A 21896-nucleotide genomic window follows, 5' to 3' on the forward strand; every position below is an offset into this window, starting at 1 on the left:
CCGAAGAGCTCTGTTGGTCTGCAACTTCTTGGGGGCCCAACTATGTAGGGCCAGATGGCCTCTTCTGCGACATAGGAACCAACAGGCTGTTTTCTCTCTGCTCGTCGCAGAAAAAGGATGGCTGTGTGTCACCATTGGCGACGACGGTACCCTGAACAAACTCATGTCCGTTGCCAAGCGTACGGTCAAAACTCCCCTGAAGTCGTACGGCAGAGTCACTCACCGGGCGTGAGCGGCGGTAAGATGAATCCACTCACTTTGCACGAATGCGTGGCGTCGGATGGAGAGCCAGCCAGGCATGCTATTTCCAAAGTAGTGTGGCTATCCGGTCGTTGCAGCTGTTTGCTTTGTATTTAGATACGTGAATTCTCTACTTAAATCAAGAATTCAGATTCGAATATACTTTGGGCTGCTCTCCTTTTGATTTGCATCTTTGTGAACGTGATGGGGACAAACAGCGGGTTGGGAGGTACTGAGTGATACGACCAGTTGCACTTACAGGACGATAGACTCGCCATCAGTAGCTCATCCAGAGCGACTACTATTAAAAATAAAACTCACTGCTCTGCTGATTCTCGGCACCGTCTACTGCTCTCTATATTATAACAGTGCGTGCGGTTTCAACCTATATCGTGTCTTGGCACATTGGGCCAAGATGCCTACCCTAGACTCGAGAGAGGATTGAAAAACGAAGGATGATTCTGAAACCCATGCCCCCAGATCCAAAATGAGACATCTTCTAGATTTCCTTAACGGTCGAGAAAATAAGTGAGTCTAAATTTTTATTGGACCAACTCTCTACCGGCGCAAATCACCTTTGCTATCGCTATACTGACTCATTATATCCTGGACGCATTTTAACACCAATCCAATTTAAACAACCTATAGCTCTAATTAGCCCAATGGAACACATACATGTCACTTGATTGCGTTAACTCACCAGAAAGGTATAGATCATCGCTGAAGAACTTTTGTAAGACGTCTTCACCGGCACTGGTTCCATCTGGGCCCGAAGCAACAGCCTTCTTGGCAACCGCCAGCACAATCATGGGTGGAATCTCGGACAACTCGCCATACCTCGGCGTATGATCAATAATGTCATGAAGAGCATGCTCATGGATGTTCATGGCGACCAGGTGGCCGGCTCGCATAGCGCCGCCGCACCGCTTGATGCCAGACCACTTTGTTGCGTCGCCCGCACAGTAGTGGTATTCGGCATTTGCTATGTCAGCAGGAAGCATCAAACTATTATCCATTAGCATCCCGATCTGCTGAATCAAAAGTAAGAGAGACAGGGATGTGTATACTTTGACCGGATCTTTACTCGGCCGTCGGTGTCCCGGGCCTCTGCGGGCAGAAAATCGGTCGCAGGAATGCTCTGGGAAACCCCAACTATCACCAAGCTGACATTGAGGGTTTCCCCGTTGGTGAATTTGGCCTGGTACTTGATTGAACCATCGGCAGTCTCGATAGGGTTGTGACTTTCAAGACGATGGTTCAGCAGCACTTCCACGCCAGCCTCCTTGAGCAGCTCCAGAGACACGTCTTTGCATTCGTCGCTGAGCCCTTCCGACGATAGCAGCTTGTCCCGAGAGTGCGCGAGCACCACCCGGACATGAGGCATAAGCAGCTTCAGCTCTGCTGCCATTTCGATACCCACCGCGCCGCCTCCGACGACCAGGACGCCGTGCTCGGCATTTCCAGCCTCGTCAATGTGCTTTTGCGTCTCGACCAGGTAGTCCTCAAAGGTGAGCGACTGCGGCACGACCGGCCATACTCTGCGGCAGCCGGTCGCAGCGCAAAAGTAGTCGTACTCAATGGTGGCGGGCTCGTTGCTTCCATGACGGAGAATCGTCGCGGTCTTGGCAGCGCAGTCCACGCGTGACAGGCTGCCGTGCACAAACGTGACGTTTTCCTCTTGCAGGTCCGTCATGTCTCTGAACCGTGCCCAGGCTCTGTTGCGATATGCCGAATCGGCCATTGCGAGAGGCGCACCTACTATGTGCACTTTGGACCAAGCGTGTCAGCTCGTTGTTGCGATTACTTTGCGGGGGGGGGGGGGTTTCTCCTCTTCACATACTGAAGCCATCTCGCTCGTCGACGACAGTAATCTGGAAATTGATGTGCGGCCAGTCTTGTTCGGGAACGAATGGCTCAGGGTGCATGCGAGGCGAGACGCCACGATGCAGATCCAGCAGGTTTACGGCGACGGCGAGGCCGGCATAACTACCACCGGCGATCAGCACCCTTATGGTCGTCACAGAACCCGATGCTGAAGGCATTGTTCCGCTCGTGAAGATTTGGGGGTTTGGCTGGAAAAGTAGCACAACTGGCGCACGGCGAGCGCCAAATCAAGGATCGCTACTGATAACCTCTCAAATGAGCCTCTCTCGGAAGAGCATGGGCAGCCCGAGCCAGTTCCGAGGAAGACTCGTGTGCATGGCAATCCAGAACAACACAATCGGGGCGACATGGGGCGACATGGGGCGGCAAGAGTGCCAAGCAAGGGTAATGCTGATCCCCCCCTACTCAGCCTGTATACCAGTATAGCAAATTCGCTTGTACTTTTATTTTCTGAGTAGTTGCATGTGTTAAGAATTATTTCCCTCATACTCCGTACTGCAATGTCCAGGGATCCCTCAACACACCCTTCCCACCCCAAACCTTGGCATCCTGGCAATTGGCTACTAGATTAATCTAATCAAACCATCTTATCAATCGCACATGACTCGAGCAGCAGGAGGGCATGAGGGGTTAGGTGAGACCGAAACTTTGATGTGCCCATTTATTAGTTTCTCGGCTTCCACAGCCTTGTTGTCGCCACTGAACATGGTTTTTCGGTCACCTGCTCCATGCAATGATTTGCTGGGGCTACAATTGGCCAACTATCTACCAGAAGGGAGGCAAAACCCATGGCTCCATCAAAAATATCACATTGCTAGGCAGTCACATTGTTGCTACGTAACAAGACCGAGCTTCCATGGTACAAGTCAAGCAGGGCTACGGAGTACAAGAAGAGGAGAAACGAGTTGAAGCAGAAACATGAAAAATTCGAAAAGAGATAGAGTTTGAGCAGGGACATTGGGAGAAACATTCAGTACAAGTCATACTGATAAGTACACAATATCAAACCTAATTAAAAAAAAATTCTTGCATAGTATTGCTGCATTGTGGGATCAACGCATGCTCGCCCATGTGGGAAGCGGATCCGTTCAATGCAGGGTCTCCCACTGCAGCAAGCGGCCGCTAACTATAAGCTAATCAACCGTTTTATTAGTAGTTTACACTAATTTTGAGGCTGTCATGTTACAAAAGAAGAAAAAAAAAAAAGCTGCGGCAAGCACCAGTTTGAGATGGAAGCGAATGGCCTCGTCTTCCCGTTCGCAAGGCGTCTGGGACTCACCTTCCGGCAGTGACTTCGGCAAGCAGGACGCTACCGAGAGAGCCGAGCCAAGGGAGTCGAGTCGTTCGACATTTGGGATTTTTAGAGTTACCAACAACTTACAAAGCTCTGGTTGAAGCGGATACAATCACACGGGGGCCCTCCAAAACCAGCAAACAGACCCGTTCTGCCGTTGTCTGATGCTTGTTATTACCAGGCCCAGAAGCTTGGCTTGGCAAGTTCAGCTGGGGCGACTTGATATCCATCTCATTTGGTCGAGCTAACTTGCAATGGCGAAGATTGTTTCGCATGAAAACTTTTGCCTCATGGTCAATCCATTCCCCATAGGTATCGCCAGGGGGGGGGGGCCGGGGGGTCGACACCTCTCAGTACATTTAACAGTGTCGCCTGCGCCCGCAGGTTGAGTGAAACTTGCCTCGCACGAATAACACCTCTGTGATCACTATAGTGCTCGAGCTGAAGCCGTCGGTATTTCCATAAATAACTCCATCTAACCTGCTGTCGTGTGGTCATGGCGACTATTGAAGCAGACCAGAAGCGGCAGGCCGAGCCTGACATCGTTGCCTACACCAACGATGCCGAGAAGGGCGCCCCGACGCGTGTTGATCCCGGCCCTAGAGATGGTGCCGGGTCCGATTCGGATGAGTTCCAGGAGGGTGTGCGACGCGTCCGTGCCATCACCACGATCTGGACCAAGAAGACGCTCTGGAGCATGTTTGCGCTGTGAGTTTGCTGACCTTTGCTGGTTGTTCCGCGCCGCCGCCGATCCTCCCACACGGGCTCTGACAATTACGTTTTTCTAGGCTGTACTTGATCTCATTCGTCGACTATCTTCAAAACGCCCTTGATAGTGCTCTGAGCCCCTACATCACCTCCATATTCAAGTCCCATGGCCTGCTCAACATCGGCAGCATCATGTCCACCATCATCGGCGCGTGCACTCCTCTGGCCCTCGCCAAGATCATTGACATCTGGGGTCGCGTCGAGGGCTTCCTCTTCATGCTCACCGTCTGCGTCGTCGGCATGCTCATGAAGGCCGTCTCCCAGAACGTGACGACCTACGTCGCCGCGCACACCCTCTACTGGACCGGCCACCTGGGCATCCGGTACGTCATTGGCGTCATCATCGCCGACATGACCAGCCTGAAGAACCGCATGATCTTTATCGGCTTTAGCAACACGCCGCGCATCGCGACGGCCTTTGCCGGCCCCGCGCTCGGCAAGCTCTTCTACGAGCAGGTCAACTTCCGCTGGGCCTTTGGCGCGTTCATCATCATCCTGATCGCCTGCTGCATCCCGGCACTCGCCCTCATGTCGTCCATGTTCCGCAAGGCGGCCAGGGAGGGCATCATTCAGAAACGACCGCCATCCGGCCGCACCAAGCTACAGTCGATCAAGTTCTACGCCATCGAGTTTGATATTCTGGGAATATTGATCCTCATGTTTGCACTTTCATTCCTTCTTCTGCCCTTTAGCCTGGCCAGCCGTGCTCCCCAGAAGTGGGCTACTCCGTACATTATTGCCATCATCGTCCTCGGGGTGGTTTTGCTGCCAGTGTTTTACATTTGGGAGGCCAAGTTCGCGCCAAAGCAGTTCCTGCCCTTCCACTACCTGAAGCAAGGAACCATCATCGGCTCAAGTCTGCTCGTCGGCCTCATGTATATATCCATCTTTTGCTGGAACGGCTACTTCAGCTCCTATCTCCAGGTTGTTCACAGGCAGCAGATTGACACGGCCGGCTACATCTTGAACACCTTTATGCTCACTGCAGCGGTCTTTGCACCCATTGTCGGCTTCCTCATCAGCTACACTGGTGACTTCAAGTGGACTGCTTATGCGGGCGTGCCGCTGATGCTTCTCGGCACTGCCCTTCTGATCCCCTTCCGCAGCCCCAACGCCCCTATAGGTATGCTCGTCTTCACCCAATTCCTTGTCGGCCTGGGAAGCGAGATCTTCAGTGCGTGCAGTACATTGGCTATCATGGCTCCCGTCACGCATCAATACATTGCGGCCGTCAACGCCATTGGCGGTCTGTTTGGAGGCGTCGGAGCTGCCATCGGTTTCGCCATAGCTGGTGCCATGTGGAACAACATGATACCCGACCAGCTTCGCCAACGTCTTCCTGAAGCCTCAAAAGCTAATGCGACCCTAATCTTTGGCGACATCCGGATACAACAGTCGTTTGCAGACGGTACCCTGGAACGCGAGGCCGTTGTCGGGGCATATGCTCATGTCATGCGGCTCATGGTGATTGTTGGCGCGGCTTTCATGCCCCTTTGTCTTCTATGCGTCTTTTCGTGGAAGAACATCAATGTCAAGAAAATTGAGGAGGAACAGGGCAAGCAGACCAAGGGCCTGATCATCTAGGACTGAACCTGGCTGGTTACCTGTTTCTTTTGCCGTTGGACCAGTTCCGGTGGACCCTTGAAGCAGCATTGTAGTCAATAAAAGTTACTCAAAGTTAATCAAAAGTCAATTGAAAGCTTCGAAATCTGGTCAATTCTTCTTTTCCGTAGTAGTGAATGATTAGATTCTGGTGGTACCGCATTCACATCTGGAATCGTGGCGAGGACGGTCCGTTTGCTCTCAGCCGCCGCAGTTGTTTGCATCTTCCCTCATTCTCTATGTTTACAATATGCACACTTGCATACAATTTTCTCTCACAAATATCTCATTCCAGAACTTTTCATCGCCCAAGGGAGTCTGTTCAACCGCATAATCTACATCTTCTCCAATTATACTCGTCCAACAATGCCAAAACTTCCCGACAAGTCTGAGCTCCAACTTCTCAATGGCCTCATTCTAGAGTATCTAGAAGAGCGAGTGTTGCCTCACCTCACCGAAGCTGAGCGCGAAGAATTCGAAAATGGATACAAGGAGCATGTCAAATTCCGCGTCAGCTCCGAGTCGTGCAGGCTTGTCACTTCTTTTAAGGAGGACGAGTGGCCGGAAAGTGCACTTGACGCCATTTTGGCTCAAGCATTGTGTGGCAGAGAGCAAATGATGAAGTACGAGTGGTTTGCATGCATGTACGAGCTTCATGGAGACCGCTTGGATATGGCTCCAAGAGAACGCCACCCGGAATTTGCAAAAATCGAAGCTGCCATCTTTGGCAAAACCAGCCGTTATGAGCCGCATCGGGAGGCGGCCAAGTCCAATCTAACGGGCCGTTCCACTCATGACCTACTTGCAGCCCTGGGCGCCAAGATTGATGAGATCAACGACACTGAGACGAAGCAGCATACAGAACTCGAGGATATATTCACAGCGCTTGCGGTTCCGTACCCTGGGGTGAAGGGCGTACTCTGCGGCGTCCGCAATAGCTTTTGCGGCCAGAGCGATCGATGTGCAGAGAGAACTGCTTTTCTCCGCGCGATCTCGGAGTACATCGCGGAAGCCGAATAGGATGAGACCGAGGCGAACTTTTCTCATGAGGAGAATCCATTTTTCGTGTCTCTCTAGTTTCAACGAAAACCACTTGCTTTCGGAAACAAACAGTGTGCTAGCTAGTCGATGAGCAGCTTTTCAAGGTCATGGTAGGGCTATCAAGAAGTTATACGAAGCTTGTCACTTTTTTTCAGATTGAATATATTGCTGAGGAATGCGAAATTTGTTTTCCCACCAATGATTCCCACCGCCTGTTCATCTGTGAGCCATTGATGGCCCATCTACCTATGCAGAACCGCATCGAACCCAGGCTAGGCGGCGCGTTCCCATGCAGTGTGATGCAACGCTGTGCGTATCTGTACTCTCCGCTGAGAAGACAGAACATCCCAAATTCTATTTAGCTAAATTCTCACTACTGGTAAGTCTGTGTTCCCCACACTGTCCTCTCTGTTAAACGTCAAGCTGCAGCTGACGGGGCGAATCAGGCCGCAATGGTCGAGTTTAGGACAGTAGAGCCAGGCTCTTGGGTACGTGCCAAACCGGGCTGAGATTCACTTCTACGGACTCATTGGTGCGCTAACAAACCAGGTCTCAGGCGGAAACTTGTTATAAAATTCTATACGGATTAAATTCTACTCCACTCATCTGCAAATCAGAATCCTTCCGACACTAAACGAGTATTAGGCCATTCGCCGACCGCCAAAGTGAGGCTAAACAGTCTGGCCAACCTGCTAGGATGCGGATCATCTGTCGAGTGCTCAGTAATGAAGTTGCTGCAGCTGCAGCTGCAGCTGCAGCTGCAGCTGCAACCCTACCAGTACGAATTGTAAGCCTCCGAGCTGTAACCTGACTGTGTGCCATCGTGATGTAGTTGAAAAAGAAAGGCGCTGGCCAAGACCGCTCGATCGGGTTTAGTAAAAGACCTTTCGTCGATGGACTCTGGTAGCGATGCCTCGCTTCTGACAAAGATTGCGTATCAAAAGCCACTACGATTCTCGCCGGAAACTCATCCGGAACAATTCTCCCCTTCTCGTATCGGTTTTCAGCATGCGTCCGCACTGGACACTCACTGCAGCTCTAGTCCCTGCAATACTGGCTCTCCGTGCTTCCGCCGCAGGTAGCGATACTTTTCTACGATTTAAAGGCACGCCCGCGGGAAAACAGATAGCAAATGGACTTGAGCTCCGCATATTGCCTGTCGGAGATTCCATCACGGTGGGCTTCGGAAGTGACATTGGCGGAGATGGCGATGGCTACAGGCGACAGCTGCGAGATGACCTCTCCCGTAAGGCTTACACTAGAGCGCTCCTTGAACGAAAACTGACGTAAAAGTGCAGGAAATAAAGTTGTTTTTGCTGGTACTGAAACGTTTGGTACCATGGATGACGGATACTTTGTAAGTGGTCGCGATACTCCCCAGCCACGTTGGGAACCAGAAACGACGTAGCTCACAGCAGTGGCAAAAGGCGGCATGGAATGGCAAGACAATTCAGTTTATCGCAGACCATGTCGATCTGTCCCTCGATCAGCGACCAAATATTGTTCTGGTCGCGGCCGGCACGAACGATATGAACCCCAATAACTCCATCTCGACTGAGGGCAACGACCCAGTACAAGCTGCCGCTCGCCTCGGCAGACTCATTGACAAGATTATCGGCCAATGTCCCGACGCAACAGTGCTAGTTGCCATGATTATCGACACCTGCGACCCGTCACAAGAGCCGCAGACGCAACAGTTCCAGAAGTTGATCCCCTATGTTGTCCAAAAGCGCAAGGACGCCGGCCACCATGTCCTCGCTGTAGATTTTACGACGTTTGTTCCCAGTCACGGGAAGGAAATTCTCCGCGACTGCATACACCCTACAAACCACGGCTACAAATTCATGGGCAACTACTGGTACGATTTTATCACGCAGATTCCCAGCGGCTGGATACAGGAGCCTGTCGGCAAAGACCCGGACCGGCCAGCGATTGACGACCCGAGCCTGAACGGTGGCATTGACAATAACGTTCCACCTCCGTACTACGGAGAGAGCCCTCTTGATTGTAAACCGGACGGAAGCTATCGCGATCTTCGAGACTGGGCTGTCGGGGCGGGATCGGCAAAGTGCAACTCAAAGCCAACATGGAAGGCAACGGGCAGAATTTCTGCAGGGCTTGGGCAGAATGGAGACTGGAAGTTCCACAAAGATTGGCAGATGGGGGGACAAATTGCTGCTGGTCTAGATTTGGATAACGCACAGGTGCGGTGAGTTGTTTGGTTCCCCTTGGTGCAGTGAACCACTTGATCAGCTGGACTGATAACCGTGTCATGTAGACTGCACGACATGAATGGTGACGGTAAAGCAGGTATATGTGTGCTTGATGAGTGATACGATGTGATATTAACTTGGAAATTTCTAAACAGATTACGTATGGGTCAATCCAGATACTGGACAGATTAGATGTTGGCTCAACGACCTCCCGAGGGCGTGGAGTCCTGCAGGTAACAACAACAGTATTATCGGCAGTGGCGCCGGCCGCGGCCAGACAGTTTACCTCGCAGTACGTCTTCAAAACTAAAAGAACTATATTCAAGCGCTGACTATTGTTTTCTTTTCTTTTTTTTTTTTTTTTCGGTTTCAGGACATGAATGGTGATGGGGTAAATCCTCGATCCTCCCCCACGCCGCTCTGATACTAACTACCTAACTACTAACTAGATGAACGACTACCTCGTCGTGAATCCGAGAAACGGCGCCGTCCGAGTCTTTTGGAACTACGGACCCGACAATGACTGGGCCAACGGGTGGAAGTTTGTCGACGGCGGCGTCATCGCCTCGGGCGTGCCCCATGCTAACCTCGCTACGCTGCGGTTTCCGGACATCAACGGCGACGGCCGGGCCGACTACGTCTACATTGGCAATGGCGGCTCACTGGTGCACTGGCTCAATGTCGGCTCCGTGGGCGGCACGGACGTGTTATTTCACGACCAGAAGGGTATTGCGACTGGTGTTGGCCTGGATGACTTTTCAAAGCTAGTGTTTGCAGACGTGGGTTTGCCGAGCGATGGCGCTCCCGGACTCTCTTATGAATGAAGCTAACGGAAACATCATGTAGATGAATGGCGACGGACGTGACGGTACAGTTTTTTTCCATTCTTTTTTACTCATGAAAAAGAGTCAACATTGGTTGCTGACATTTTGTCAGACTACCTCATCTGGGACAATGATGGTGGTCTCTCCGGGTTCTTGAACCAGCGTACAAACAGTGAAGGCGTTCCTCTTTACATCGATCAAGGCGGCGGCAACTCGATCTTGGAGGGTCATGGCCATACGCCAGACGCGATACGTCTGGCTGACATGGATGGGTGCCTGGGCTTCCCCTTCCCCTATAGGTTTGTGATCTGATTCTAACCATTTGCACAGAGACGGCAAAGATGACTATGTAGTCGTGGGCGACCACGGCTCTCTATCCGTTTGGTACAACCGCGGCACTGTCGACGACAGCATGGCCATTGATGGACTGCGATTCGCTGACATTTCTGGGAGCCAAGTTTGTTGCACCTCCATCTCTCATAACTTGAAGAAGCTGCTCGCTTGGACAATCCTTCTAATATGAGAGCTGCAGGGTGAGGATTTCGTCTGGATCGATCCAAAGAACGGTGCGCCGATCGTCTAGTAGGGAATTCATGCTCTGTCGATGCACGCAACACAGCTAACGGGTTTACAGCTCCAACCAAAATGGCTCATGGAGTCCGCTCAACAACGGGCATCCGATTGCTTCAGGAGCGGCCCCGGGAAGCCAGGTTGTTTTTGGCGACATTAACGGGTAACCAGACTCTTGTCTCAAGTAGTCCAGAGTCAGTTGCTGACTGGATGCAGTGACGGCTACGACGATTACTTGGTTATCAACTCGACAACTGGCGCACTCACGGCATACCTTCTCGTTCCGGAGGGAGGGGGCGAAAGCAGATTTGGAGGTTACTTGTTCGACCCAGTCGGCCAGATCGCGAGCGGGCTTGGCCCGGGCAAGAATGTCCGCATTGCGGACATTGATGGAGATGGAGTACGTTGATTCCCGTTGTTGGTGCTGATGGTGACACCCGTGACACTCGAAGCGACAGATCTAACAGCTCGACCCAGCGTGACGACTACATTTACCTCTCAGAAACCGGCAAGACGACCATCTACCGCAACATGTACGGCCCGGACACGGGCCCCGACAATCGTTACTCTGCGCTCCCTCGGGCAGACGCTTCCGGAATCGGTCAGCGACCGGAGGAGATTGGCTTCTACGACATCAACGGGTAAATAATGCCCCCCCCCCCCCCCCCCCCTTCATCTGTCCTCCTCCACCCTTGAGCAAAACCAAGTTTTTCATGACCAACATTGGCGTGCTAACCCTGGGTCTCGCAGCGACGGCAAGGCAGACTACGTCTGGACGCGCCCTCTTGACGGGCGGGTGGAGGTCTGGCTCAACATGTATCCGCAGCTGCCCGCTTGGGAGCACATTGGCGTCGTCAGGGACGGCGCGGGCACGTCGGGCGCCAACATTCGCTTCGCGCAGCTCACGGGCACGAGGCAGCGGCCGGGCAGCGGCCGGGCCGACTACGTCGCCGCAGATCCGAGCAGCGGCGCGGTCGCGGCCTGGCTCAGCGGCTGCGATGATGATGGGATGGCATGAGCGGTGCCAAGACGATTTTTCTGCTTTTGGGGGGGTGGTTCTCTTGTGCACAAGGGCTGCAACGACAAGAGGCGGGAAACGACAGGAAAGGTTGGGTCGCCCTTTGTTTGCATACGATTTTATCAAGATCAAAACATTTTTTTTCTTCACACGGTAAGACTTCTTATAAATTGCAAAGATTCGTGAATTCATCCGTCATGTTCTCCCAAGTCAACTGTCCATGATACCTGTTCTTGTTAGCCAAAGCAATCGCCCTTACATACGCCGTCCAAATACTGCGTCTGCGTTGTTCCATCTCTCCCTGCAAAATGTAAACCAAGAGCAAAAACCAAAACAATAAATCATAAACCATCAACCATTACCAAACCCGCAAATTACTATCGGCCTACACATTGTTTTTCAAAACCTCGGGCTGGTCCACAACGACATCACACGCTCATAGGGCAAAGTGTCCCCTCCGCCGAGCCTGTGGTATAGTCCGGCGCCGTCTGCAAGTCCGTCGTCGTCCGGCCCCGACCCCTTATTGTGTGGCTTTGGCAGTAATAATTAAATCTACCCCTCAGCGAGTTCAACCTCAATCACGTCTTCCATATGGTAGTGGTGCTCAAACGCTGCCTCGTCGACGGCAAGCTCGACTTCGGGCAGCAGCTCCCAGTCCGAGTCGTCTTGCGCCAAGTACACCTCAAAGTCGACGGGGAGGCAGCAGCCCTGTTCGGGGGCGGCACCGAGGACCTCGACGTCGTGAACGACGTTGCTGTGGGGGGCGTCCATTCTCTCTTCGTCGTCGGCGTGATGCTGCGAGATGAAGTTGAAGAGGCTGACTTCGTCGTCGGGGTCCGCTTCGCGAGTAGATTCGGAGTCGCTCGCGTCCGTGTCGGAGCCTGGCGCGCTCGAATGACAAGAGTCTTTTCCCATGCAGCGCTTGCTCTCCTCCTTTACAGCACAGTCTATTCCTGATGGCAGCTGGTCGTCGCTGTGCACTCTGCTGCCCATCACCACCGTCGTATCGTCATCCTCGCTGGCGACACCGGGGCCATGCCGTCCATGCCAGGTCGGTAGCAGATCCTCCCCTATGGTGAGGTCCTCGAGTCGCAAGCCTAGCACTCTGGCCTCCTCGAGACGCTCGTTGCCGAGCTGGACGAGCGCCGCACGCAGACGCGATCCGAGCGCCTGGGCGTTCTGGCACTCGACCAGCCGGGCCTGGACGACCTGGTGCAACGAAATCATGTCAGGGTCCCACCCACGACCTGGCCACGTTGTGAAGTAATTTGCGTCAATGTGGACGGCATCGAGGGTGGCGCCGCAGCTCACCGCGATTTCCAGCGCTCTGGTGGCGGCGGCCCGTAGTTGCTGCCGCACATGAACGTCGACAAGCTTGATGGGAATGCTCGCGCTGATTGCCTTTCGAAATGCAGCGGATTCGACCGTGTTCACTACACGTTGTTCGGCATCTCGTCTGTGATTAGTGCATAGCTCGTGGCCGATGGGGCAGACTGCTGAGACTTTACCTTTGGGTGTTTCCTCCGCCTGCTGCGGCCATAAGATGTCGGCTTGTGGTTGGATATCATCTTCGTCGTCACTGGAAGAGATTTCCACGACATCGGCCGCCGCGGCCTCCCATGGCAGGCGAAGGAAAGAATCGAACGTGCTCTGGTCGCACGGCATGACTGTTGGTGACGACGTAGATCAAAGAGAAGCCTGTCAAATCCGCCGCCATGGATCAGTGATGGTTGTGTATAGGCAGGTAAGACAAGCCAACAACTTACAGCAGGAAAAAAAAAAGGATGGGAAAGAAAGCGAGGGAGTAGGGCCTTTTATACGCGTGAGTAGAAGACGATGCCCACTACAGTCTTTGACTTTTCGTACAACGCTCACTGCACGATGATTGAATTTACACGGTATCATTGAAGTTGCACGGGGCTACGAAATAATGAGTGATAGAAAAAGCACAAAAAGAACGCGGATGCCAAGTATGGTAGTAGGCGTTGTCAGCCAGCAGTGATGAGCATCTGAATGCGCAGCACAGCACGCAGCGTCATGCTGCTGCCACGGCATGCTGCGTGAGCGGCACAGTGACCAACGGACTGCCCTCCGTCCATCACATCGCCCCGAGCCAATGGCGCCCGCGCAGGTTTCAGAGAACAAGGACCACTGCGCGTCAGAGTCATTACACTTCCCGGAACGAATACCAAAAGCAGACATCGCCGTGGTACGTGTTTTTTGTGGCAAAGAGACAGTTGCACGAATAACCCGTCGCTACGAAGCTTTACGTGGGACTAATAACAGGTCTCGTCGGGAACACGAGTCTTGGCTGACAAGCCGACATTTAGTTTCCTATGCCTCTTTCAACCCAGTAACTTCTAGGTGCTCGATTGGCACATTACAAACCAGCAGCAGCTTTCTTCCCAGTCGTCTCAAATTTGGTGGCGGCGACCAGGACAACAGCCTGTGGGGGATTCAAGCTGCCCGTCATTGATCGAGTCGTGACTAACACAGTTGCGTCAACGACGGCAGCTACGAGTTTCAACAAAATGTCCGCCGCCGCCGCCGCCGCCGCCGCCGCCCGTCCGCCCTCATACATGGCCCGAGGACTTGTTGCCAGCAGTGGTCTGCCAGCTCTCACTATCCAAATGCGGGAGCAAGTCTCTGGGCGAGAGCACCAGGCGTCGACATCGACGAACGGGTTGGTCTGTGCTTGCAGTCTTTTGCCGACAGGCCTGGGACTTGCTCTGCACAGAGTTGAAGAGGTCAAAACTCTCTGCAAATCGACTGGTATCGCAAGAGAGAACACCGAGCTCAGCCCCAGCAGCAGGTGGCGCGGGCTCTGGGGAGCGGGTTGGCAAAGATGTTTCGGTTTCCAAGGACTTTTCAGCTTCCCGAGTAGCACATTGCTTCAATTGAGGCACAGATTGGTTTCTCTTTGTGCATTGTAGTGTAATTTGATATCGTCACGAACATTTTTTTTTTAAAAAAAAAGCACACGTTGTTCCCATTTTTCGCATCCAAACGCCGTTCCCATGAGTTTTGATTCACCACAAAATTCGTAGCTCGCATTGTCGTCGTCGCCGTCGTCTTCATTGTCGGTCGTCTTCCATTGTACGTCTTCCCTGTTGTCCTTACTGAATGCCCTCCATCTCCGTCTCGTCCGGGCCCTGTCGGACCTCTTCTTCGACTTCTTCTTTCTGAACCTTGACGTCCGGAGCATCTACACCCCCAAACAAGTTAGCTAATCTTGCTACATCACCGCCACCACCACCACCCGGGGGAAACAAAGAAGCAAACTTACCAGCCATGGCGGCCTCGCCCTCGGCCTCGGCCTTGCGCCGCAGCGCGTGGCCCAGCTGTTTCTGCAGCTTGCGCGCCTTCTTGGAGCTGATCTTGGCGTTGGGCCCGCTGGTCGGCAGGATGCCCGGCCGCGCGCCGCGCATCACGTCGACCTTTGCAATCTTGTGCCGGCCCTCCTCGGAGCGCTTCTGCCGCGTCTTGCGGGCCTTGGCCGCGCGGGCGGCGAGGCGGTTCTTGGACGGGCCGTTGGGGTTTTTGACCGATGGCATGGTTATGAATTTGGTTGTCTTTTTTTTTTCTGTCTGTCTGCCGTCTTGAGCGCGCGTTTAGAGGACCAACTGTGCGATCGCGAGAAATTTCGGGTGACGGAGAAAAGACGGTTGGCAAAAGTCGGGTTGCTTGTCGCAAAAAGTCGGTCGCAACTTTTTTTTTTTTTGAAGTGAGTTAGCGTTGTCGATATACCAGCTCTCCGTTTTTTATTCTCCACGCCCGCTAACTAGGCCAGAAATCGCCAGAGGAATGGCCAAAAAAAAAACGCCAACTAATAAATTTACTTGTCATAAGATAAGTAGCCTTTCCTGCCTTTTCGAATTTTCTGTGCTAATTTCATTGTCTACCTTCGTAAACGGGGGACCTGGAAAGCCCGCATGAGCTGGCAACAAGGCGTGGACAGGCAATGCGCGCCTGCGAATCAATGGATGAGCTGTTACGTTAGTACACCACAGCACAAGAAAGAGCTTAAACGGCAAATTGTCAAAGGGCTCCCTCTGAAATTCGATGGCTATGGGCATCAGCCTCGTATACAAGAACAATAGCAATAGACTCCCAACACATTTCACTCCTGTCAATAATTTTGCAATGTGCCTTTTCCTTTCCTTGTAAATCAATTACTCCAATCAGGACGCCGTGACCATGTGTATAGTAGTGTCGTTTTCGTAAATGCCAAGCCATATGGCTTCGTAGTTTATTAATGAGCCGAAGCATGATTGTTGCGGCCAAGCGTGCTGGGTGTGTCGGTGCTGGCTCGGTCGGTCCGGTTGAGCATGTGCCGGCTCTCGTCGTGCTCCTCCTCATCGCTGAGACCCTCGAGCTCGAATTCTTCAGCGTCGCGCAGACGGCCTTGCTCGTGGGCGCCGCCGTTGAGGTGAATGTGTCCGTTGCTGTACTTGTGTACTTCTTCGGTCGTCGAGAGGCGGTCGTACAGGTGAATGAGCATGTTTGCGAAAAGGAACACCATAAAGGCAAGAGAGTAGAGAATGAGTGAATAAGCAACGCCATCCATGCCAGAACTGTCGACAAGGTGCATTTGCTCCTCGGTGGCGCCCATGAAAAGGAATCCGGCAGCATACATGAGAAAGACGGGAATGAACTGGAAGCTGCTCCAGGTGCGGCCGCTTTCGTCAAGCGACTGCTTATCCTTGAGGACAAATGCGATTTCGATGACGCGCGTGACGCCGACAGCCATCAGCGTCTTGCCAAACATGGCATGCGTCATGGCGCTGACCATGAGTTCCTGGGGGTGGGCAGACATGGCCCAACCGGTGATGAAGATGACAAAGGCGGGGATGAAGTTGCGCTTGGGGTTTCCGTCGCGGTCGCGGCTCAGCCAGATACCGGCCAGGCCAGCGCACCACCAGACGATGCCCATGGTGGTGTGTTGCCAGTCGTTGCGGACCCAGGCAGTGCCCCAGCGGTGTTCGGTAAAGGTGTTGACGCAGCCCCAGACGGCGATGACGGAGCTGTCAAAGAATTCCTGCGAGCGACCGGTGCGGCGCATCCATACCTGGCCAGCGAGGAGGATGATGGTGAGGATGATGCCGTAGGCGATGAAGGCGCCTCCCATGATGAAGTGGGCGGCGCACTGCCCGAGATGATCGCCCTGGCAGAAGCCTAGCGTGGTGATGCCGCCAAAGACCATCTGAACCCAGGCGAGCAGGGGCATGGCCTTGCCGATGATGGAGTGGAAGGGGCGGATCAGGAGACGGATGCGGCCGTTGATGCCGCGTTCCCAGTGGCCTTTGAGGTAGAGGCCGAGCACGACCTGGGCGACGAGGAGCAGCTGGAGAATGTTGGCAAAGACGGAGTGGATGTTGTTGCCGACATATTGGCGTCCACCGTGAGCGTGTCCGAGGAAGAAGCCGACGAGAGCGAGGGAGGAGCCGACAGCCTGGGTCGGGACGTGCCAGCGAGATTTGGTCATCTGTGCAAGGCCGTTTGTTAGTCGGACAGCAGGGGTCGGCGGGCATTGGGGGAAAAGATCAGCTTACACCCAGGACCATGCCGATGGGGAAGATGACGCCATAGGCCAACATTTGGATAAAGATGTGAAGCCATGTAATGGAATCCTGTTGCGTTGTCAGCTTGTCAACCAGTCGCCTTGAGAACATGTCCCGTCATCCGGAGTGGTGGCGGTGGTGATAGTGGTACGGACCAGAGGTTCCTTGGTGACAGTCTCGCCCTCTGGAATCGGGTTCGAGGCGCCGTGGCCGTGGCTATGGGCCTGAGCATGACCGAGCAAAGCAACGGCCACAAGGAAGGATGCGGCTGATGGCAGGCCGGCCGCGTTGTACATTCGTCGTCGGATCGCCATGGCTGCTGCCGCTGCTGCTGCTGCTAACGCGTATACGCGCAAGGCCAGACAGAAAGCGCTGGTTCGGAGAGCAGACGGACGGCACCGCCGGGAGTAGATGAGTGTCGCGGCAAATGCAGCGTCAACGCTGATGCGGGATCGATGAAGGAAAAAAAGGAATTCGTGCTGCCGCGAGCCCGGTTGGTGTTGCAAAGGGAACAGATGCCAAGAGAGAATGCAAGTTTTCAAAGGGGGCAAGTTATCCCAAGGCTAAAATAAAATGACCTACGGAAGGCCGGATCTCTCAAGCACCTCGCCAAGTCACTGTATTAGTGCTCCATATGGAGTGATAGGTACCAATAAGTTCAATGTCCGCCCGCCCTCTTATTGCGTCCTTGCTGATTGGCTCCCCACTACAACTACCAACATAGAGTGGGTCTGTCCCGCAAAAGCCGCAGCTCCCTGTCAGCTTCTTTCGCTTGGTCTTGTCAGGGGCAGGGTTGACAGCTACGGAGTATCACTATGCACCGTCTTGGCGGTAATAATCAACGTTGGCACTTCATAAGAGCCGTCAAATATAGGCCATCTCAATTTTTTTTTTGGGGGGGGAGGGGCCAACTCGAACCAGGAGACAGTGCTCGCGGCGTACACTCTTCTCCACCATTTCCACGTATGGCCGGCAGTTACATGCCAGTAGCAGACACCCAAACCAAGAACCAACCAAAGGACCAACCAAAGCCCCTATTTCTGTCACTATGCACTGACTGATTGATACTAATCGGCGATGCTACCGGTCGCCCTCCAATCTATAGAGGCCACATTACGGAGTACTCTTCTCTATATTGTGTTGGCCCTTCAATGGAAAAATTATCATATAATGTCACCTCATCCTGTGGAGCTACTTTTCACCCAAAGACGGCATCGACGAGTTCAATTATATGAACAGCGTTGCCATAAAAGCCTATTCTCAACTTGCGACGCCAAAAGAGCCAAAAGAATTTCTAAAAAAAAGAAGAAGAAGAAAATAAGAGTAAAATGGATAGCAAAGCCAATAGTAATGAGTGGTTAAAGGACACCCGGTATTGTTACTGTATTCCATTATCTTTTGGGGCTATGCGATTTACCACTGTCAAGCTGAGGCTGAGCAATGGGATCACTGTCCAAGCCGGGCCTGAGAGAAAATGTAGTTCGGTTCCAGATCTTAGCATTGCTGGGTTTCAGTCTGTATTCTACTATTACACTTCGCTTCTATTTGTTTCGCACGTCGCGCCCCCCGACCTGCCATGCCCTTGCTTGTCCAGACATTCAGCCCACAATCACTAACATGCTCATCCACATATTCAAACCGTACGCCAGTGTTTCCATGTTTTCATTGCCGTTTTCGCGCGCATTTCTATATCATTTGCTAACAATCAACACATTACATGACGGCGAGTAGTTTCACCAACTCCGATAGTATGTGGCGGGTCACAAGGTGCGTTGAGGGCTAGTATCGCCCGTTTCGTTAATCGTTGTGAGTCCACGTCAATGGGATGTCTTGGGTCATCACAGTCATGCGTTGTCGATTACTTGTGAGAGAATCGGAGAAATCGATCGAAGCCACCCAGCCAATAAATACTCTATCATACGCGCGATATCCAAGACTTGAGAGATGGAAACCGTAACCACGTCTGTAGCTCTACCGACACAGCAACGGGGAATCTGGAACTAGAGACTCGACCCGACGTGACGGGACAGCTCTATCTCATAATCTTCATTCAGATATGGATGTTCAAGTACATATCACACGAATACAAGTAACAGTCTCCAAATAATCAATTCCAGATCTTTCTAATATGTCTTTAAATGACTCCAAGCGTGAAACACATCTCGACTAGAGAGATTCAACAAAATCCGCATGACTAAATATTAGCGAACGGAGACGGGCTGCGACGGTGTAACCCATCTTGCGGCGCGAGGCCGGTGGAAGCCGGTCTACCAGCCATGTCTCCGGCTGTAGCGATACGCACGTTTCTGCGAGCCGGGGGTGCAGAAAGTGGCCTGTCCGGCGGCATTCCAGGCTCGAGAACACCTGCGCGCTGGTGCGCCGCAGGTGCAGAAGTCGGTCTGGCGGGCATCGTTCCGGCTTCGAGGGCGTCTGCCCCAGTGCGGCTCTGGAGCTCATGTGAGTCAAGACGAGCGCTTTCGCCATTCCGAGAACTGAACCGACGGAGAACAAATAGCAACCCCACAAAGAAGAAGAAGAGACCGATCATAAAGATGAACCAGGCGGCGAAACGCGCCCCGGCAAATGCCCGTCTTCTCATCATGACATGGCCAGTCATACTATTGAAACTCGTAAAGTTATTCATACTAGCAGCTTATAGCTTCCGTTCACTGATGGCGTGGATGTAGTTGATTTTGATTATGCAGTAAAGTGTTGTGAATCGCTGGCTTGACTCGATGTACCAGGTTGCGGTCGCGTCAAGCTTTTATAGACGGCCAAATCAATGACTACAACTCTTTGCATCCTCCATCTTCAAAGGCAATAAGTGATTGGTGGGAAAAGACAATTTGACATTGTTGGCCATCTTTGTCAGTCTTTGACTGTCTACAAAGCAGAAAGCAGGAGGTTTGGCGGATGTGAGACAACAAAGGGCATAGGAGGGGGCACCTCAACGACTTTCAAGGCAGTCATTCTTCCAGCTCTCTAGTTTTTTTTAGTTTCGTTTTATGAATGAAAATGTAGGGTGAAAGAGCGAACAGCTTTGCTAATTGTCAAGGGGGCTGTGTCCTCGGACATTGCAATGCATAGGACTGTGGAATGCTCAAAGTCGGGGATGAGCCGATCAGCAGATAAGCAAATCATTTTTACGGCGGATATGGAGCTACAACTCCATGCCAGTCCTGCATCTATTCAATTGGGACAATTCTCTCTGTGGAAAAGAAGAAGAAACAGGAAGAAGAAGCCTTCAACAGTTGCTGCGTGAACCAGGCCACGAGCGGCTCGAGGGACAGATGGGATCCTCGCCTCTGCAGTAATAAGTCGGAGCCTGACCATGGCCATTCGCGTTTATTGAAATTTATTAAGCTTGGACATCGATGAATACTCGAGTTTTTAGGTATTGTCCATCCTCATTATCGTAGTACTATTAACTCGGGAACTCGATTGGTTTCACATTTCACAAAGGTTGAGCGTCTCTCAAAACAAAAAGAAAATGAGAATAATGTCCAGCTAAATACGGCTATCACCCCATCTCCTTCCTCCGGTCTGCCTTGGCGAGTGTTTTCGGCTTCTGTCTGTGGTTAGCATGACACTGTTACTTAACTATGCAGACGTCTATCATGCGGGGACCTCAACGGCAGACGGGTATCTGAGCTCTCTGCTTGACGGTGTCACTGTTTGGGCTTCTTTCGCTGGCTTGTGTCCCTTTTTTCGCTCTCCAGCCTCGAGGCGACGAATCTTGGCAACGAGACGAGCATGCGTCTTGTGGTCCTTCCATCTCTTGTATCCGAGCAGGGCGATGCAAAGAGCAAGGAAAACGATGCATAGGCTGAGGCCAGTGACGGTCGCATCAGCATGCGACGAGCAGCTAATGTCAATTTTGGATGTTTGCTGGTCCATTTCTGATTCTTTGGCAAATTTGCCGTCGTAGCTAGTAGTATATGATGACAATGTTGATTCATGAAAAACGGACGTCTCTGCTGGCACATTTATAGTCAAAAGGTCGAGTACCATCGCATAGACATAGTCTTTTACATGGGAAGACGTTCCATTGTATAAATTTGATTGTTCTACAACAGCACAGCCTCATTGACAGGCCGTCTTTATTCATCCATTGAAAGCCGTCCAAGCGAGACCAAGACCCTTTCAGAAGTTTTCCTGCCTTGAAAAGAGAAAAAAACACCACCCCAAAACCGAAACGCCAAATTCTGCATGACCCAAAAGAAAAAAAGGAAATAGATCTACAAGCCACAAGTGTGCCTGCATGCGGTAATCGAGAGAGGCAGCAAAGTCTATTGCTCATTGCGCAGCGACTCGAGAAGCTTCTTGGCCTTGTCCCAGAGCTCCGCCTCCATGTCGCGCTCGACCTTTGTGCTGCGGCTGTTGAGCCAGCCGACGTCGAGACTGCCGACGGCGCCTAGTCCGTTGGGCCGCAGCGACGCCCTGCTCGGCGCGTTGGGGTCGGCGCGCGACGCGCTGTTGAGGTCGACGATGCCCGCCTCCTCGAGCGCCATAATCTGCCGCTTCATGCGCACGTCAATGTTGTGCAGGGCGGTCAGGAAGGCGTCCGTGGACCCGGTAAAGGCAACCTTGGCCGCGTGCGCGTCGACGTCGGCGGCGTTCCTGCGCTCGGCGGCGGCGGCGGGGCTGCCCGGCGAGGGCGTGGTGAGCGAGCTGAGGGCCGTGGCGGCGTGGTTCATGAGCTGCACGGCCGACTTGTCAATGGCGTTGAGCTGGCTGATGTTTTCTTCAATGGTGAAGGGCTCGTGTATGCCGGCGGGCGAGCCATCGCCCATGGCGACATCATTTGGCGATGCCATTTGCGAGTAGTGGCTCGGCCGTTTGCTGTCGATGTTGTTGGTGGGCGAATATGAGTTTGGGCGA

At 52.7% G+C, this 21896-nt stretch overlaps 8 protein-coding genes across 8 annotated transcripts; 3 read left to right on the forward strand and 5 right to left on the reverse strand.

The window, feature by feature from the left end:
• Positions 1-890: 890 nt before the first annotated feature.
• On the reverse strand, positions 891-2282 carry V2A60_008192 (uncharacterized protein; the record flags this gene model as incomplete). Its single annotated transcript, XM_083259465.1, has 3 exons — positions 891-1245; positions 1308-2007; positions 2081-2282. 3 exons carry the CDS (start codon positions 2280-2282, stop codon positions 891-893), a joined length of 1257 nt encoding a protein of 418 aa, XP_083115591.1.
• Positions 2283-3914: 1632 nt separating this feature from the next.
• Positions 3915-5770, forward strand: V2A60_008193 (uncharacterized protein; the record flags this gene model as incomplete). The annotated part of the gene is made up of 2 exons (XM_083259466.1): positions 3915-4126; positions 4207-5770. The coding sequence occupies 2 exons, from the start codon at positions 3915-3917 to the stop codon at positions 5768-5770; spliced, it is 1776 nt and encodes a 591-aa protein (XP_083115592.1).
• Positions 5771-6154: 384 nt separating this feature from the next.
• On the forward strand, positions 6155-6808 carry V2A60_008194 (uncharacterized protein; the record flags this gene model as incomplete). The annotated part of the gene is made up of 1 exon (XM_083259467.1): positions 6155-6808. One exon carries the CDS (start codon positions 6155-6157, stop codon positions 6806-6808), a length of 654 nt encoding a protein of 217 aa, XP_083115593.1.
• A 1029-nt stretch (positions 6809-7837) lies between these two features.
• V2A60_008195 (uncharacterized protein) lies at positions 7838-11454 on the forward strand (the record flags this gene model as incomplete). Its single annotated transcript, XM_083259468.1, has 14 exons — positions 7838-8075; positions 8128-8186; positions 8248-9038; positions 9108-9139; positions 9198-9334; positions 9492-9821; positions 9889-9910; positions 9979-10138; positions 10197-10323; positions 10399-10448; positions 10501-10599; positions 10653-10836; positions 10914-11077; positions 11187-11454. The coding sequence occupies 14 exons, from the start codon at positions 7838-7840 to the stop codon at positions 11452-11454; spliced, it is 2661 nt and encodes an 886-aa protein (XP_083115594.1).
• A 552-nt stretch (positions 11455-12006) lies between these two features.
• Positions 12007-13119, reverse strand: V2A60_008196 (uncharacterized protein; the record flags this gene model as incomplete). The annotated part of the gene is made up of 1 exon (XM_083259469.1): positions 12007-13119. One exon carries the CDS (start codon positions 13117-13119, stop codon positions 12007-12009), a length of 1113 nt encoding a protein of 370 aa, XP_083115595.1.
• A 1451-nt stretch (positions 13120-14570) lies between these two features.
• On the reverse strand, positions 14571-15008 carry V2A60_008197 (uncharacterized protein; the record flags this gene model as incomplete). Its single annotated transcript, XM_083259470.1, has 2 exons — positions 14571-14659; positions 14741-15008. The coding sequence occupies 2 exons, from the start codon at positions 15006-15008 to the stop codon at positions 14571-14573; spliced, it is 357 nt and encodes a 118-aa protein (XP_083115596.1).
• A 698-nt stretch (positions 15009-15706) lies between these two features.
• V2A60_008198 (Ytp1 family protein) lies at positions 15707-17329 on the reverse strand (the record flags this gene model as incomplete). The annotated part of the gene is made up of 3 exons (XM_083259471.1): positions 15707-16939; positions 17007-17084; positions 17171-17329. The coding sequence occupies 3 exons, from the start codon at positions 17327-17329 to the stop codon at positions 15707-15709; spliced, it is 1470 nt and encodes a 489-aa protein (XP_083115597.1).
• A 3975-nt stretch (positions 17330-21304) lies between these two features.
• Positions 21305-21832, reverse strand: V2A60_008199 (mediator complex, subunit Med11; the record flags this gene model as incomplete). The annotated part of the gene is made up of 1 exon (XM_083259472.1): positions 21305-21832. One exon carries the CDS (start codon positions 21830-21832, stop codon positions 21305-21307), a length of 528 nt encoding a protein of 175 aa, XP_083115598.1.
• Between the last annotated feature and the right edge of the window lie 64 nt (positions 21833-21896).

Source organism: Cordyceps javanica, chromosome 5, assembly GCF_051103115.1.
Source record: "Cordyceps javanica chromosome 5, complete sequence".
Classification (NCBI taxonomy): Eukaryota; Fungi; Ascomycota; class Sordariomycetes; order Hypocreales; family Cordycipitaceae; genus Cordyceps; species Cordyceps javanica.